The sequence below is a fragment of the Anoplolepis gracilipes genome, chromosome 1 (genome assembly GCF_047496725.1).
Source record: "Anoplolepis gracilipes chromosome 1, ASM4749672v1, whole genome shotgun sequence".
NCBI classification, from domain to species: domain Eukaryota; kingdom Metazoa; phylum Arthropoda; class Insecta; order Hymenoptera; family Formicidae; genus Anoplolepis; species Anoplolepis gracilipes.
Window position 1 is genome coordinate 2,311,688 of NC_132970.1, and position 17,530 is coordinate 2,329,217.

The 17,530-nt window shown below is 31.8% G+C and overlaps 1 protein-coding gene across 6 annotated transcripts in view; it reads left to right on the forward strand.

The window, feature by feature from the left end:
- The window catches only part of LOC140670695 (WD repeat-containing protein 47), a 69,035-nt gene that overhangs the window by 31,138 nt on the left and 20,367 nt on the right, over positions 1 to 17,530 (forward strand). The window contains exon 1 of one of the 6 annotated variants that reach the window (XM_072901422.1): positions 4,464 to 6,284. The exons of the other annotated variants lie outside the window; for them this stretch is intronic. Coding sequence (XP_072757523.1) covers positions 5,328 to 6,284 — 957 coding nt within the window. The 5' untranslated portion in view covers positions 4,464 to 5,327. Of the gene's footprint in view, positions 1 to 4,463; positions 6,285 to 17,530 lie in introns of those variants that run through there. 6 annotated transcript variants of the gene reach the window in all.

The following is a 17,530-nucleotide window of genomic DNA, read 5'->3' on the forward strand; positions in this document are numbered from 1 at the left end:
TTTAATGATTTTTTAAATAAGTTTTATTGATAGGTATATTTTAATTTTTATTATATTGCTTTAAAGTCTATGTATATAATATCGAAAATTTTTATCGTTCTTTTTTTGATACTGTGTGTGATTTATTGTGTTTAATGAATATGCGATATTCGATTCATGTCTATACACAATATGAAATTACGCGTTTCCGCTTGATATAATGCAACAATGACACAGTGTTAGCAAAAAATTTGCATGTTAATTGCTGTTTCTATCTTTTATATGTGGAAAATACCATAGTGATGAAAAAAGCCATATAACGGCTTATTTACTACAAACAAAAATGGCAAATAAACAAGTGAGGCCAATGTTTCGACTATAAATTTTCATGCCTTTTTAGAGAAATAATGATGAATGTTTACATTTGACCTTGATTTAAATCATATTTTTCTTCTGTCCTTGCGCGCATACATATCACTCTTGCCGTCTACTTAATCTCGAAATCATAGACTAATTATCTCAATATATAGAGCACGACTAAAGAATTTACGTAAAAAATTGATTTGAAATTATTCACACTTTTTTAATAATTTCTAATTCTGTTACAAGAAAAAAAAATTATTTTTGTAAAAATTGGCGGATTCTAATAACTTTATGCAATAAATCCGTTTTATTATAACATTAACTTCTCTTGGACATATGAAGTATATTTGTGACTAACTGCATTGATGAGAGACGCAACATTACGATGAAGCAATATTTAAATGATAACATCGAAAATTTTATCTTTTCACAAAAAAAAAAAAAAAAAAAAAAAAAAAAAAACTACTGCTCTGGATTCAGCGGCCTCGATATCGATGCGATCGCATTATATAACGCAATAATTCCGCGGAAGTGTCGTGACGTCAGTTAGGTGTGGGTAAGCCTGGTGGCTATAAACGACGCGTTTTATAATTCTCGATGCATCACCTGACTTTTTAAAAATCAAAGACGGATTATTACGGAATATTAAAGACGAATTTCCGCTATCTTTAATACATATTTTGTTTTTAATACCGATTTTTACCATTACTAGGTTTTACTTAGACCACTTATTTGTAATTTACGAACTGCGAAAGGGCTTAATTCAATCACACATACTTTTTTCTTTTATTCGCATATAAAACATGATACATTGTGAGTAACAACGGTGCAATATATCAAACTGTCGGAGAACAGCGGAAACTACGATAACGAAGATTGATAATTGAAACGTTGTGTTTCCATAAGTGTGTCGCAGCTTACCGGTTCTTTAGTTTCATCCATTTGTCTTTGTACAACCAATTTCTAACGAATTGCGGATCGGCTATGAAAGTTCATGTTGACATATCTCGTGAATATTCATTCGCGTTCTACATTCGTGAATCTTGTATGCGTCTAACAATAAGATTTTTGCGTCATAAATACACAGTGTGCTCGATTTTTTAATTAATAAAAACAACAGTTGTGGGCGGTTTCTCTTTAGAGGAAATTTAATTATTGAATTATCCTTATTTACTACACGTAAAAATATTTTTAATATATTTATTTTTTGTTTGCTTTTTTGTTTTATTGCAATTTAAGTTACCAAAGTTTTAATATTACCTTAACAATCAGATTGAAATTTATTTAATGAGTTTTTAAATATATTTATGACATTTTAAGTATATAAATTAATTTGAAAAAAAAAGATTCTATGTGTGTGATCGATAATGTTCCACAAATAAACTGCAGTGAATAATGCAATAATCTAACGAGACCTTTGAACACCTACACTCAAAATTCTAATGCCCATTCTTGTCTATTAGATTATGTTGACTCTAATGACGCAGCTGCGGAATGCAAATGCACGTAAATACATAAGAGCGCTGATGCTATCATCACGCTGCCGCATACAATTAGAAGACAGATGCATCGTGTTATTGACAAAAATGGCATTCCGTGGGTGCTCTTTCGAGATTTTTCGATCGTCATCCGATAATTACGTAGAGGTTACTTCATGGTCATTAGTATTTATAAAAATAAACTCGTAAATTTTTTTTTTTTTTAAATTAGAATAGTCTAATCGAGCATGCGTGCTCTTCTAAATTTTCAAATTTTCATGCTTTTATAGACATAACAATTGACATAAGTAAACTCACGGTTGTAACATGACACGCGTGTTTGTGCAAGCGTGTCGCTTTTTTAAGGGGGTATACCCTTTCCTAACGTATGTGAAGTCGCTATTTATCTTCGGTTGTCAAGGTGAACGGGCCACCACTTCTTCGTGTAGGTGTCAAAGAAGCCGAGTAACTCGATAACCCGCAAACATACGCGTTTCCTTCTTACAATACGTGACTTGCAACCGAGAGGCGGTTGCAATTTGCGCGATAAAATTTTACGATTGTAGCACTGTATTCCGCGAAAGAATAAAAACACGCATCAGATGTTCTCATGATACATTAAGTACATCTTTAAGGTTAAAATGCCTAGCTTTTAAAAAATTATATATTAAATATATAATTAATATTAATTATTATATATATTAAGATATATTAAGTGCACTTTTCGAAAAGGTTAAAGTGTCTAGCATTTGAAAATTTATATATTTAATATATAATTATTATAATTACAATAAAACTGAAATATTTGCATTAATTATGATTAATGCGATAACATTTTTTATTTAAGCAATTTTAATTAATTCAATAATTCATACGTTTAATTAGATTTTTTTTAATTATATACTTTTCGCATAATTATAAGATAATTTACTTTTATATAGAGTATTCAATTTATAGAATCGCGGGTTTAGTATAAAAAATTTTTATATATTTGTGTAACGGTGCGGTATGTAAATGCAGCTGCAGTCCAATCTGTGCATGTTGTGCACTTTATGGAGTACAACGCAATTGTAGCTCCATCTTGTCAGCTATATGAAAGAATGTTTCTACGTTCGCCGGAGAGATATGCATTATACTCTTAAATATCTCTTCTCTGCCTTCCCGTTAATCAGGAGTAGATGGCGCCAGTCAATTACAGTTGCTAATAAAAACATTTTAGATTGAACGTACTAATCATATATTTGATATGATGAAAATTGCATACGAGGGAATAAAATACAATATATGATGAAAAATATTTTGAACATGTATTATATCAAAATTTTATTATAAGAAATAAGTAATACGAGTATAATTATTATTTTTAAATAAAATTATAATATTATTTTTAAATAAAATATACACGTATAAAAAAGTATTTTATTTTAAAAATAGTTTCTTTTTTATGTTTTTTTTTGCCTTTTTGTTTTAACTTTATATGTTTCTTAAATTATACATATTTTATAAATTAGTTTTGATTTATTTATATTTTAGTTTTCTTTTCAACAAGCAATTTGTGACATTCCTAAATTACCTGTGTTTTTTTATATGTGAAAAAATAATCTCTTTTTATTCTGAAAGGCACGCGAACCGGTGTTTGTATGAGCTGGGAATGAGTCATTTGCCATTCTAGTTCGCAGCAATTTAAAACACAAATGTTTTTCCTTACACATCCAGATGAGACATTCAGTGTTGCAACAAAGCGTTGAAATCATACATCTCGCCAAAAAGAGATATTTAATCAACTTGAGTCTGATCAAAATTCAATTGAAAAATTACGATTTATATTTTATATTTATATATTTATTTCGTGATCACAATATTATATTTATCTACATTTATGAATCTGTCCATTACACCTTTAATTGATCGCGCGGAGGATAAATGCTAATACTTAATATAATTGCACTGCGTTTAATACAAATTTGTTTTCTTATGTTCTTTTAATTTCACTTATCTTGTTTTTTTATCTTTTTTTTTTTGCGTACTTAGTCTAACGCTAAAGGTTTAAGAAATAATTGCTCTATAATTTTCTTTTCTTTACTCGACTGACGTAATCGGCTTAAAATTACAAAGATTCTGCATAAAACGTTCGACGTCTTGTTGTATGCATATACAATCTAACAAGATTTTTTAACATTCGCTATGCGACTTATAAGCTTTTCAAAGTCACTTTGAACGTAAACATAATTCGTTCCTTCCTAGGTTGTGAAAGAAAGTTATATCAAAGAATTCAATATACTGTCAAAGTTTTTGATACATTGCGATCGTATAGGAGAAAATCGTGACAGTACAGAGTTTATCGATGTGTCATGATGTATTGAGCATCATCGCGATAACAAACTTCCATAATCGCAGAGTGTGCTTTCGTTGGCGACCTGATTCGGCCAGGGTCATATCGACGGTTCTTTCGCAGTTTTGCGCGACAAAACCAAACCCATAAGGTTTGACCTAATATGGATACTTCGCCTTTGAACGAATGGCATACACACATACACACACACACACACACACACACACACACACACACACACATATATATATATATACATACATATATATATATATATATATACATATCGGTCTGGTGGGGATCTCTGCATGACGGAGAGCTCCTTCGAGAGGTACCGGGTCTCTCACGTATCGTACCCCAGTACCTCATCGGACGTGTATTACGACGCACACGCGTTTCCATACGAGCCACGATCGCGCTCCCACCACGCTGCGTGCATGCCGGTCGCTTAACGAACCGCGAAGGTAAAACCGAAAATCCGCAGTCCCTTCAAACGTGGTGTCGAATTGTAAGTGAGTACAGAAGCGTATCGAATGGACACCAGTATCGAATTAAACTTATCTCGTGACACCATCTGTATATGACATTGTAACGCTACTTGTTAGCGATTCCATATAAAGTTGCAACAAGATACGCAATACGTATACAAAAGCAATTGTGTCAACGGTCGCTAAAATATAATTAGAGAATTTAGGGAGTTTAAAAAAATTAAATATGATAATGATAAAAAAAAAATTTTAATAATTCTCAAAAAACAATGAATAGTGCGGAAATTTCTTTTATTATCGAATAATGTTTAAAGTAGTTGAAAGATTATTGCTATTACGGTTATGCGGAAGCATTATTATATTACGACGGAATACATGGTCGATGAGCATTAAGATCAAGACGAGATATCTTCCGTCTTGACTTATCGGGTTCGAGAGGTGTTTCTCCAAGCTAATTAGCATCCTGTAGCCATAAAAGTCACTAGGCGAGACAATTCTGATCGAATTTCCTACTTAAGTGTCCGGAGCAATTATGTGATGCATGAGCGAGACGCGGAATCTCTGGACTTTGTAAGATCGGATATTAAATAGAGATTTATCAAAGAACATATCCAGAAAATTCGAGAACAAAACAGTGATCTCTAATTGATTTTCACGACGAGAGAGCGTTTTCTCTTTGTAATTACGATGTCGACGTCGGCGCATCAACAAGCGGCCATACGTCGCCTCGAGGAGCTCTTCAGGGACGTCAAGTTGGAGCAACTGCACAATAATCCCGAGCTGATCAAGCACGAGATCAAGATCGATAAGTGCTGCGAAGTGCATGGCAAGCACGCCAAGGAGAACTGCTGGAACCGTAGAGGATCTTTCGGTAACACGATCAGAAAAGATTCCTTCGGACGTCATGACACTTATAATTACGCCGCCACGTCTCCCAGGAGGAGCTCTCTAGGGATGCCAATATCGCCGCCCAAAAGGGAATTACATCCTTCAACTTTCCCTAGCACTCTGAGGAAGAATCCTTTGGGATCGTCTATGAGCGCTATTAACAACACTAGGAAGGATCTTTTTTCGAACACCATCGGCAGCTTACCTCTGCGAAGAGATCCTATCGGTCGTTCCATGGGTTGCCTTAGAAAGGACACCATGTCCAATTACAACTCGCCGCTGAGACGAGATTACGTAGCCAAATCGATGACGAATCTTCAACGACCGACGACGACACGACGCGACGTTGGCGCCCCGAATTTGGCCAGCCTGTTTATCGCAACTTCCGGGGATTATCGCGCGAATCTGAGGACAGGCTTTAGCTCGTCGAATGGCGATCTCAAGGCGCGTAGCTATTCCAATGGGAACCTGAGGAGCTGCCTGGCTGGCTCCAGCGGGAATCTGAAGGGCAACCTGAATGTGACCCTGAGCGGCGATCTGTCACCGGCGACTTCGGGTAGCCTGAAAAAGCCGGATGGCAAGTCTGCGATGCCGCTTTCTAGTGGCCGAAGGGGCTCGTACGACCGGCGACGGCTCTCGACGGATTCTCTGGATAACTTGAAGAGAAACTCGTGGGATCCGGGTCGCAGGGGCTCCTCGGGCTCCTCAGGCGGATGGGACGATCCGATTTGGGAGGAAGGAAGCTTCGCTGGCCAGGTAATGACGAGTTCTGTTTACCCGCTTCAAATAAGAAAGAAAGAGAGAGAGGAGAGAGAGAGAGAGAGAGAGAGAAATCATGTGAAAGGCGATGATGCCATCGATAAGTAGAAGAGCTGAGTAAGTTGTGTGTGCTGTAATACCGCTTTTATAACGCGATATAGATAGGGTTATGAAAGTCGATCAGAGCGAACATTGTCGTTGACGTGAAAAAAATTTGTACGTATAAACTATGTTATTGCCGTGATAAAGTTAGAGATCTGGTTATCTGAGACCGATGGATATGAAATATGTTTCTGTTGTTCCTGCATTTTACATTGTTTTGCATTCCCACGAGCGACCAGAGAAAATGTGTCGGTTTGCTGGCTGGAGAAAACCGGCTGGATTTTTACATGGGAAAGAATAAAAATTTATCAGTTCTTGTTAAGGCGATTCTACGACTCGCACTTACGCGTGGGAAACACGCGGGGTCCGTTAATGCGTACGCTAAATATTGGGTTGCTGTCGAGATATGGAATGTATTTACTGGAACAGTTATATCGTGTAATCCTCTCTTCGACATCGTAACGACTATAATTTTCCTAGAAAAGTGGGAGAAAACCTGTCGAATTTCGCAGACTAATTGCATGACGGTGTAGTTGAAACTTTTAATTTAACTTCTGATTTTAATTTATACTTCTATGATAAAAAATTACACTATACATGCCATTGGCGTATGAATAAATATATTGTATAAAAATAATTTTTATATAATTTATAACGTGTCGAGCTTTAGATCAAAATTGTATGCATATTAATATCTGTTTGCTTTTAGCTAAAACTATTTAATACTACTAATATTTATATTACATATGTATATTTGTTTAACAATTTTATTTAGATTAACGAAGAGTGTTTGTATCAACTTTTCTTTCATATTATTGAATAACTTCGAACTTTATCAATAAAATTTATTTTATCAAACGTCGAGGGGGGCAAATATTTCTGGCACGTGCTTACGTCATTGGCATGCCTTCCATGGTATGAGAGTGTCACGCGTTAGTCATCCAAACGTTATAATACTCCCGCTAACAAATAGGGGAAATACATCACTCCATTCGCTTAAGCTTCGACATATCTAATTGTAAGATCTATTTGTTCTTGAGAATTATCCATTAATTGTATTTTATTATTTGATAATTAATCACATGATAAATGATGTTAACTGATAAATCACTCTTAAAAGATAGAGCTAAAATTAATAGATATTTAATAAATATTTAATAAATTATACAAAATTAACATATTATATAAATAATTATATATTATTTTTTATTTAAAAAAGTTATACCATTAAAAAGTGTCAACGTGTGATAGATTAGAAATCTATTTCTATCTAAAGAGATTTAGAAATCTCTTTAGATTATTATTTTGATAGATGAAGGACCAACTTTTTTTATACAATTAGTTACTTTTTTACAAACATATTTTTTATCGTAATAAATAAATGAGTCTACAGAGTTCTATTAACATGGTTTACATGAGGCAAACCATAATAGATAAAAAATGTTTTATAGTCGAATGCCGTTATTTCACCTTTGTTCGGCAAACATTGGCTGTTACATTGTTACGGTACAACTTGTGTTCTCTCTAGTTATTTGTTCTGTAGGCGATGGACTTCCTGAAACAAGTTCCCCGTAGAAAAAGGCAAAGAGGGAGATATACATATAACCTACACATAATATTTGGCCCTGAGCGATAGCCTACGCACATCAGTGAGATTGATAGTTCACATTTTTGCGGACGAACCTCTCTCCTCCACTTCCTTCCTTTATCAACGCTCGGTTTTTCTACACATATAACACGAGAGTTGTACGAACCACGTCAGCGCACTCGATATGGTAGCTTCCGAATACGAAGATTTAAAATCATTGTATTGCATCACTAAATCAATTCATCGTGAATTTATACAGTTCTTATTTATTCTCATACTAGTGTGAATTATTTATTGATACTAAAAAGTGATATCAAAGTAACCTTTTTTTTTGTCAGACTTAGAAAAAAGATAAAATTTCAAGTTAAGTTTTAAAAAATAAAAAATTTATTGCTTTTTATATTTTTATAGATTTTTTTATAGTATTGTAGAAGATATCAGTATTTTTATTATATATATAATATTATTATATATTTTATTATAATATTATAAAATTAAACTATTATTGATATTATATTATATATATATATATATATATTCGATTTTTCTCTAATGGATCTATATTTATTTCCTAATTTTTTTATAATTGCGAAAGGTAATATCACATATCAAATACTTACATTAATACTTATTATTTACATTACATTATTAAATTTAGAGAGAGAAATATATAATAGAGTTTCGGTTGTTTTTCTGCATATTCTTTTTAGTCTCTTAGTCGCAGGCGAGATGTGTAACGTTGTTATTCTATGCGGGGTGCCGAAATTCCTCAATCCGGTCTGCGCCGCACGTGCTTCATGCATGACGCGCTTTACCTACATGCGGACTGCACGGTCGGCGAGCACGCGCGATTTTCCGCGTGTCATACGGCTCCGGAACGGTTCCGTCTCACGGTACGGCAACATCCGAGATGATTGACCGATCGACGTTGGTACCGTTAACAAAAATTGACGCTTATTGGCATACAAAAGCGACCAAAATTGACTTACGGGGAAGATGTTTTACGTGCCACGCGTGTCATCCTCAATATTGCCATAGTTTTTAGCGATCATTGACCGGAAATGAGCAACTAGGTGAACCGTAATAATTTTGTTAAATGAAAACTGACTAAACATAAAAATTGGAGTCGATTTTAAATGTTAATTTTCAACTTCGATGATTCAGTTACATGTGTATCTTGCAGTGCTGATGGCAAGAGCTTAACAAAAACATGCGAGAGCACTTTAAATTATCTGCGTTGAAGAGTATAAGTACAGAATACTATTAAAATAATGTTTTTCCACATAATAAAGAATTTATCAAGGTTTAAAGTATAAAACTAATCTTAAGAAACTACAAGTCAATAGCAATTAATGATACAATATGATCTTGAACAATTTCTGTATTTATTCAGAAAATGATTTAAACCTCAATATGTAACTGTTACATCATTTCCTTATATTCTGCTATAATAGAATATGAAAAAAATTTCTTGATACATAAATATTAATTTGATATATTATTATTTTTATTAATACTTATCGTGAATTTTTAATTTAAACAAAAGTTTGTCTGTTATTACGAGTAATATGGAAAAATTTTAATACAGAAATACCAGTTTTCGAAAATTTTAGAACAATTTGCTTAGGTGTTTATAGAAATGGAAAGTCGTTGACCGTCTCGCTTGGTTGGAATATTGTACTTAGAGAAGAGAAGCTCGCGAGTCTTTAAGATCGAAGACTTGATTGAGTGTCTCACTCGATCAACTTATGGTCGTTTACTCTGTTATTCACTCAGCTAATCTGTTAGACGCGTAGTTATTCATCACGAGTGTTAATTTTCGAAAATTTCAAATGTAACTTTATTGTTTATCTCAGGAGATAACGCCTTTTTTAATCATCATACGAGGACTATTTTATTTTAAGAAAAAAATTGTTCTCATATTTGCAGAGAAAAAGTTGAGTCAGTTATAAAATTCTTCTGAATTGTTCGGCAGATTCTTCAAAGTTTCCGATGCGAAATTTACTTGAAACGTATAATCTTTACACATCTATAATATTTAAAAACAAATTAAAAACGCCAATATTAAAAATATGTGAGATTTTTATTCAATAAAAATTATAAAATGATTCAAAATCTGATAAAAATGTATTGCTTGCGAACAGATTACAAAGATCTGTTACATATGACAAATATTTTATTTATTTTACAATTTTTAAAAAATGATGACCCTTGAGATATTTATTTTATCGTATTATTTTTCTGCTTTTGTTTTGACGAACTGCATAATTAAAATGATGAATGAACGGCTTTAATTTAATTTGAACTAAATGAAATAATACTTACTAAACTCTCAATTTACCGTTAATAAATTTGTACAATAATTGAGACGATGATTTTTGTCAATTATTCAAAAACTTTTGCGTGATTGACGAATCCATTTATTGCAGACAAAAAAAAGTACTTTATTATCGGTTTTTGATGCAAATTTGCTGAAGTATCATTCATTTATATTAAATAGAATTTTTAAATAGAATAGAATTAACGTATTAATTTGCTGTTATATATATATGTATATATATAACTTCTTTTTATAAATATTTAATTATGGCTTATTAAACATTTTTATGTATACATGTATAGTTGCAGCTAAATGTACATGATGTATTGTATATGTCAAGACTTATCATACCATCATATACATTTATATAGATTTGTCTCTCTCTCTCTCTTTCTCTTTCTCTTGAATATGTAATTGATAATTTATGACCTGATAAACACAATTTAATCTCACGTACGAATGTTTTGAGAAAGTGCGAAATCTTGTCCTCGCGTCACGTACAATCTTCGAAACCTGTCGAAACACAGTCCAGGAGATCTGCACGACGCAAAATGTTTACTAATTTGGTGAAAGTCTTCTATATTGTCTTTTCATTTCTTCATCTTGCATCGTAGTGAAATTGAGCGTACCTTTCTTCTCGACACATGACCTTTTTGTTGATAGCGTAAATCGCTTGTTTTGTTAAGATTATCGTGAGACGTTTTCTTTGTCAAATGAAACAATCGGACGGCATTTATAATGCTTAAAATATTATGATAAAATGTCATTAAATCATCGGAAACAAATATAATCTTTTCGAAAAATATAGAGATAGATGTGTTTAATCTTAATTAATTTTTAACATATTTTTCTTATACATTTGTTGAAATATTTGTAACATTATGTTTTCCTAAGAAAGAATTAGTGAAATATCTTTTAAAAATTATACCAATGAATTTTACGAACAAAAATTAATGAGTCTTTCCGAGCTAAAAATGTAAATAAGAATTACAGTAATAACTAATTGATTTAATAGCAAACTTGAACAGAGAGTAAAGACGTTTTTGCAATATAACCGGTATTTTCTTGTATGCTCTAAACTTAGACACAGGTTATTTTTTTCGTCATCAGTAATAATACTTGTTGATCAGTCAGATTTCTATATATGGTGTGATCAGTGTGGGTCGTTGTTGCACTTTTGCTCGCCAACGTGGTCGACAACGCCCATATGTACTTTTTTGTAATTATTTCTTTTTAGTTTTGTAAGTGTATTTCACTATAATTCCGTTCATTGTCCATAATGATATTTTAACTATTTTAAACGAATTTAGAGAAAGGCGAACATATACTTTTTATTATTTTAAATTATTTTTTGATGTAAAGAGATTACAATACCCGAAAAATTATAATAGTACAACATTTGCAATTGAACAACCTTAATTAAAAGTAAACGAAATACACCAGCATCTATTATAGATATTGTTTTTATTTAGTAAGTTTTGTATTAATCTCAAGAAATGAGGAGCACTTCTTTTTAATAAACATATACGTAGAAGAGATAATTTACAATGCTAATGATGTCGTAGTCAATCATCCACTTGTTGCTGCTGAAACGATTATTCCGTTTCCTCGTTTCATTGTGGGCGGCATCGAAGTAGGAATACCCAGTAATCATCATTTAAATAATGACGTTCCGGTTATTCTTTAATATATATATTGCGTGTATTCGGAAATAATAACAAGGCAGTGATACATGCGAATGTGAATAGATATATTGCAGACGCATTGTAAATAGACGTTTTATAAAACTTTTTTGTAAAAGCTAAACTTATATATAAAGAGTCTGTCAGATACAATGTCGCAAATAAATAAGTCGCGACAAAATAAAAAACTAACTTGTTGACATCTTTATAAATCTCTAAAAATCGAGAAGTTCCTTCGATTTTTTTGGCTCTAGACTGGTCTTTTGTTGATATTCTTTAAAATAGCATATTTTCAAGGATTATTGGAATTATTTTGTATTGCTTTTTTTGACATTTTTATATCAGTTTTTTTTTTTTTTTTTTTTTTGTATTGCATACTATACCGGACTTGATTTGTGGATGCTGTATTTTGTTGCTGGTAAAGGAGAAATCTACGTTAGCTTGGTGAGTGTATGAAACTTTGGCGGTAAAGGATTATTTCACCAGAGTCTCTACCTCGTCGATTCTTGGTCAAGACTTTCTTTGAACATCTCGAGTATCGAAGAGTTCTGCATTATCGGTATTTCAGTCTTCCTCTTATACTGTTTTTTTTTTCTGTGTTTTATTCTTTTTACTGTAATAATTCAGAGATTGTAACAATTCATCATTTCTTACTATTTTTATGCGAATACATATTTACCGAAGACGTGACTCGAAACGTAACTGAATACTATAGCAAATATTATTGCCGAGAAAATGTAGGTCACAATCTTCATGCTGATGGATGTAAGCTTGACAGGCGCATCTAATAATCATCCACTTTCTTGTAAATTCTTTATGATTGCCACAGATCGACGTGATCTTTTTTTTTCAATCGAGCCTCATGAAGCTTATAATTGAAAACATGACATATTGTAGCATTTATACCGTTAAATATCAGTAATTAATTTATACAACATGATTGATGGATTGATGACCGATGATAAATGTCTTAATTTAATTAGACACATAAGATAAGATTAAAAGTAAGTACTATTTATCATTTTTGTAGTAATTATCGATTATTAGGTATATAGCTAATTTAAAATTCTATTAATTACCTTGATAAACAATTATTCTATTGTTTGTAATAATTAAAGAAAATAGTAATCCTAATTTAATCAGAAAGCAATTGATTTAATTAATTGACAAAAATTATTTATCTTATCTGATAATATAATTATTAATTAGATGTATTAATTAGATATAAGATATTATTTATTTCAAAAAGAAACAAAACACATCAATACATTGCAAATTAATAATACGCTAATAAAACTGCCAAATAATAGCCATGCACAGAAATTATGTGCAAAAAGGAAAACTCTTTATATAATATTTAAAACTATTTAATGTATATTTCGGTCTCCTTTCGGATCATCCTTAGCAACTGTTACATAAGAATACAAAATTAAAATTATATATAATACAGAACGAGCCCTAAAAAATTAATTTAAAAATATGTAATGTAACAAGATACGAAGTTCTAATAATAGTTACAGCCATTAGAGAAAAAAATGGCAGAGCAAAAGTTCCAATGTGTTTTTGTTTGCAACTGCATGGTGTGCAAAATATGGTACTAAACATAGATAAAATAGAAAATTTAAAAAATTAAGAAAAAGAACATTACAAATTAAATAAAAAAAAAGGTAAATGAAAAAAAATTATAAATTAAATATGTAATAACATCTAGTTATGTAGGATACAATAACAGGACGAGAATCATTTATATTATTTATACAATTTTTTTTTTTTGAATCGTTGCAACCGTGTGAAACTTTTATTCTTTTATTCATTTTCTACATGTGCTAAGCTATCATTTTCAATAATATTTTTTTTTTGCATACTTTGTGTCAGCGACGGATTAAGTCATGGTTCACGTATTAAAACCGGACGCATAATAATTATAGTACGATGCGGTAATGTACATACAGTTTACATTTCGTTGTACCAGTTATCATGTTGCTTGTTTTCATGACAGATACCAGTCAACCTGTTATTAATCTTTTTTAACGGTATATATACGTTGCTTGTCATACCCGACTTTACATTTTTCGTTTCCGAACTTCGTTCCGAACTTTGAAAGAAGTCTCAGCCGTTCAATATATTACGCAAGTTTTTCAGGAAAACTAGTTTGCGTTTCTTTTTTCTCTTTTTTCTTTCCTTCTTTCATGCGACTTCTCGAATACGCAAATAAGAAGGTGCATCGAAACCGAATCGAAATCTTATCTGCGGAGCGCAGTAAATTATTATAATAGTCAATAAACTATCTCTTAACTGTAAATGGTGGATAGCTTTTAAGAATGAAAAGGTTAAAATGATTGATCTATATAGAAACATGAAATCGAAAATTAAGTAATTTTTATTCGCACTCACGGCAGTTAAGAGATCTCAAAAGGATTGATAATCGGTACAAAATGTAATAGAATTATGTAGTTTATTTCCAATGTATTGGACTTTCCAAGATTGATTATAAAGATATAAATCAGTTTGAGAAATAGAAATACAAATGTAAACCGTGAGAAAAAATTTAAATATGTATATTTCTTGTGTGACTAGATGTATAATGCAGAATCATTGAGTCAAACTGAAGTAGGAATTTGGTAGCTGGTAATACCGGTACTGAAAACTCGGTCAACAAGTGCCTTGTCTTCATGACAATTTTGACCTCTGTGATATTCATCGTTGATGCGTGCCTGCAAGTCATGATGTGTTTCTTCTGAGGACGAAGAAATCACGTCGGACATGCATTAATGTAATGACATTATTACCGTAGGTGCATCAGTGATTGACTCTATTGACTTATCTCTTTATATCAAAACATACAAACTATGGTTATGTTTTTTAATGAAAAAATAATTTTACTATTTTATATAATTATTATGCAAATAAATGTTAAAGAAAATTATTTATTGACATTATTAATTTATTCATTATAATAATCTTGTTAGCTTTAAATCATATATGTATTTGGCGTCAAATTAATAACACTAGATAATTTTGAATTAAAATTATTTATCAAAATAACTGTAATTTAATATTATCTCTAAAATATTGATTAAGATCTACGTATAACATTATTTAAAATTATCTAATGTATATTTTATAAAGTCTACTGATACATTTATTCTGAAGAGTCTTCCTATCACAGAATGTAATCTTTTACCTAATTAGATGAATTGTTTCACAGCTTACGCGGATCACCGTCAGTTTCATTATCAGATAACTCTCGCTACTGTTATTGTCCCCTAAACAAATGCTCCAGATTTCGTTTTCTCGCGATCTACATTCATATGGAAAGTCATCTAATTTTAATAACGACGCGCGATAGCTCGCACGCGACTTAACGTCATTTAAACACACTGGAACGAATTTTTCTAACGGCAGCCGACCATGATAATCGTTCAAAAATATTCACGAAATATATAGTAATGACAAAAAGATACCCGAAAGATTCTGTTTATATGTACGTCGCCGGATCATAACAATTTACTTTTTGCGTCGCCTAGTACTTTCTCTATAACGCAGATAAAGATGATGTGCATCGAGTTTTTTGTGTCTACTATATACTCTATGACCTATTTTTCATCGATCGATTCGAAATATTTATTCGGAGAAATTCAATTTCTATAAGTCTGTATTCCATCATTTCGTCAAATTGCCTTTGATTCGAATCGAATTGAAACAGATCAAAGTATTTTAACCGGGGAATATTATATAATGATACATTATATCACGTAGACGAAACGCGCGGTCAATATTGAGAATACATTTAACTGTAGAGAGTTCCAATAGTGTATTAAAGTTAATCAGAATTTTATTACTTATTCATCGAAAAAGCAGATTCTTTTATTAGCGCCAGGATTACTTGCTCGAGATATTAACGGGCGTGACTGCTTTTACATTAATTGATCAAGTGACTTTTGCAACACGGCGAAAGGATCGATCCACTTTCATTCTCGCGCACGTTTTTTAATAATTATATGCGCATTTTGTGATTTCCCTGATAAACGCATTAATGAAAATCTCGGATAGTGAAATTAATATGGCGCGCGCAAGTAAACGTGATATTACGAACTGATCGAGGATTTACCAGGGCGATTCACGTGTTCGGTTATCACGGCGAAAGGAAATTTCGCGCGTACGCGCGAGATAACGACCGGTAATTCTACGCGAAAAAGGAAGAGAGACCGGAATGAAAACTGGAGAAGGATTGCCGCACACATCGCGACGGATTATTAACGGAGCGTATCGGAGAAAGCAGCGATGGAAAATTGACGTGATCGCACGCCGGAGCGATGAAGGAAACGACAATTTTTTTAGGAATTCTATCTAATGTGAATCTATTTAGATATTAATAGGGCGTATTCGTTTCAGAAGACCTTAGGGAATTTTTTGTACCTGGAAAAATCTGGGAATATGTATCTGCATATTCAATATTTTGTTAAAACTTTTGTTAAAATTGAATATATAAACAGAAATAGATATATATTTATAATTTACAATATAAAAGAAAAATTCTCTTAAAAAGAATTTTTTTTTTAAATTCCTTGAGAATAAATTCAAGGAATTTTATTGTGTCTGAAGAAATCAGGGAATTTTCAAGGAATTTTTCTTTTATATTGTAAATTATAAATATATATCTATTTCTGTTTATATATTTAATGGTTTAACAAAATATTGAATATGTAGATACATATATGTATACATATTCTTTATTTTAATGATAAAAAATGTTATGGAAAGTTAAAAATTTTTATCTTAACGAAAGCTATTCAGTTTCTTTTAATACATTTGTAAATCTAGTACCTTGTGTTTTTTTATTTCTCTCTTTACATGAGTGAAAAGCATTAGAAAATGTACACAATAGAAAAGTTTATTTTAGAAAATTGTATATAAAAAAAATCTTTCAAAAATTCTCTTTAGTTGGAATTTTGAACAAAGATACCTGGAAAATCAGGGAATTTTTGATAAGATTTTTTTGAATAGATACCCTGTATTAATAAAAGTAAACTAATTGCTAAGAGTCTCCTTATTTTTATTGGAATAAACAGATTTTTAATGTTTTTTTTTTTTAATTAGATATGTATCGCCATGTAAATTTTTACTCGCTTATTTACCAGGTTTTTCTAGCGAGATGTAAGACGAGTCCGATAATTTATGTCGCGGCACAAGATATATATCGTTTGGACCGGTCGTCCAAGTGAATCCGGTCGTGCGATGAACGTAGAGCGCGTTAAAATCAGCCGACCGAGAAAATTTATAAGACACGCACAATAACATTGATAGAGCTCCTGGCGGTTAACGTATTAACAGCATCGATCACAATGTATAGTAAAGTGCAACGGTCCATATACGGTGCTTGTGAAGCTAAAATAGTTGTGATCGCAACTTGAAAATAAGTAGTGCGCATCTGTACTTGTTGTCAGTAAATAAATAGTATTAAATTAATTTCTGTTTTCACATTTTTTTCTGAAATATATATCATGGTAATCATACTAATTATTGTCTACTACACGTGCATTTACACACA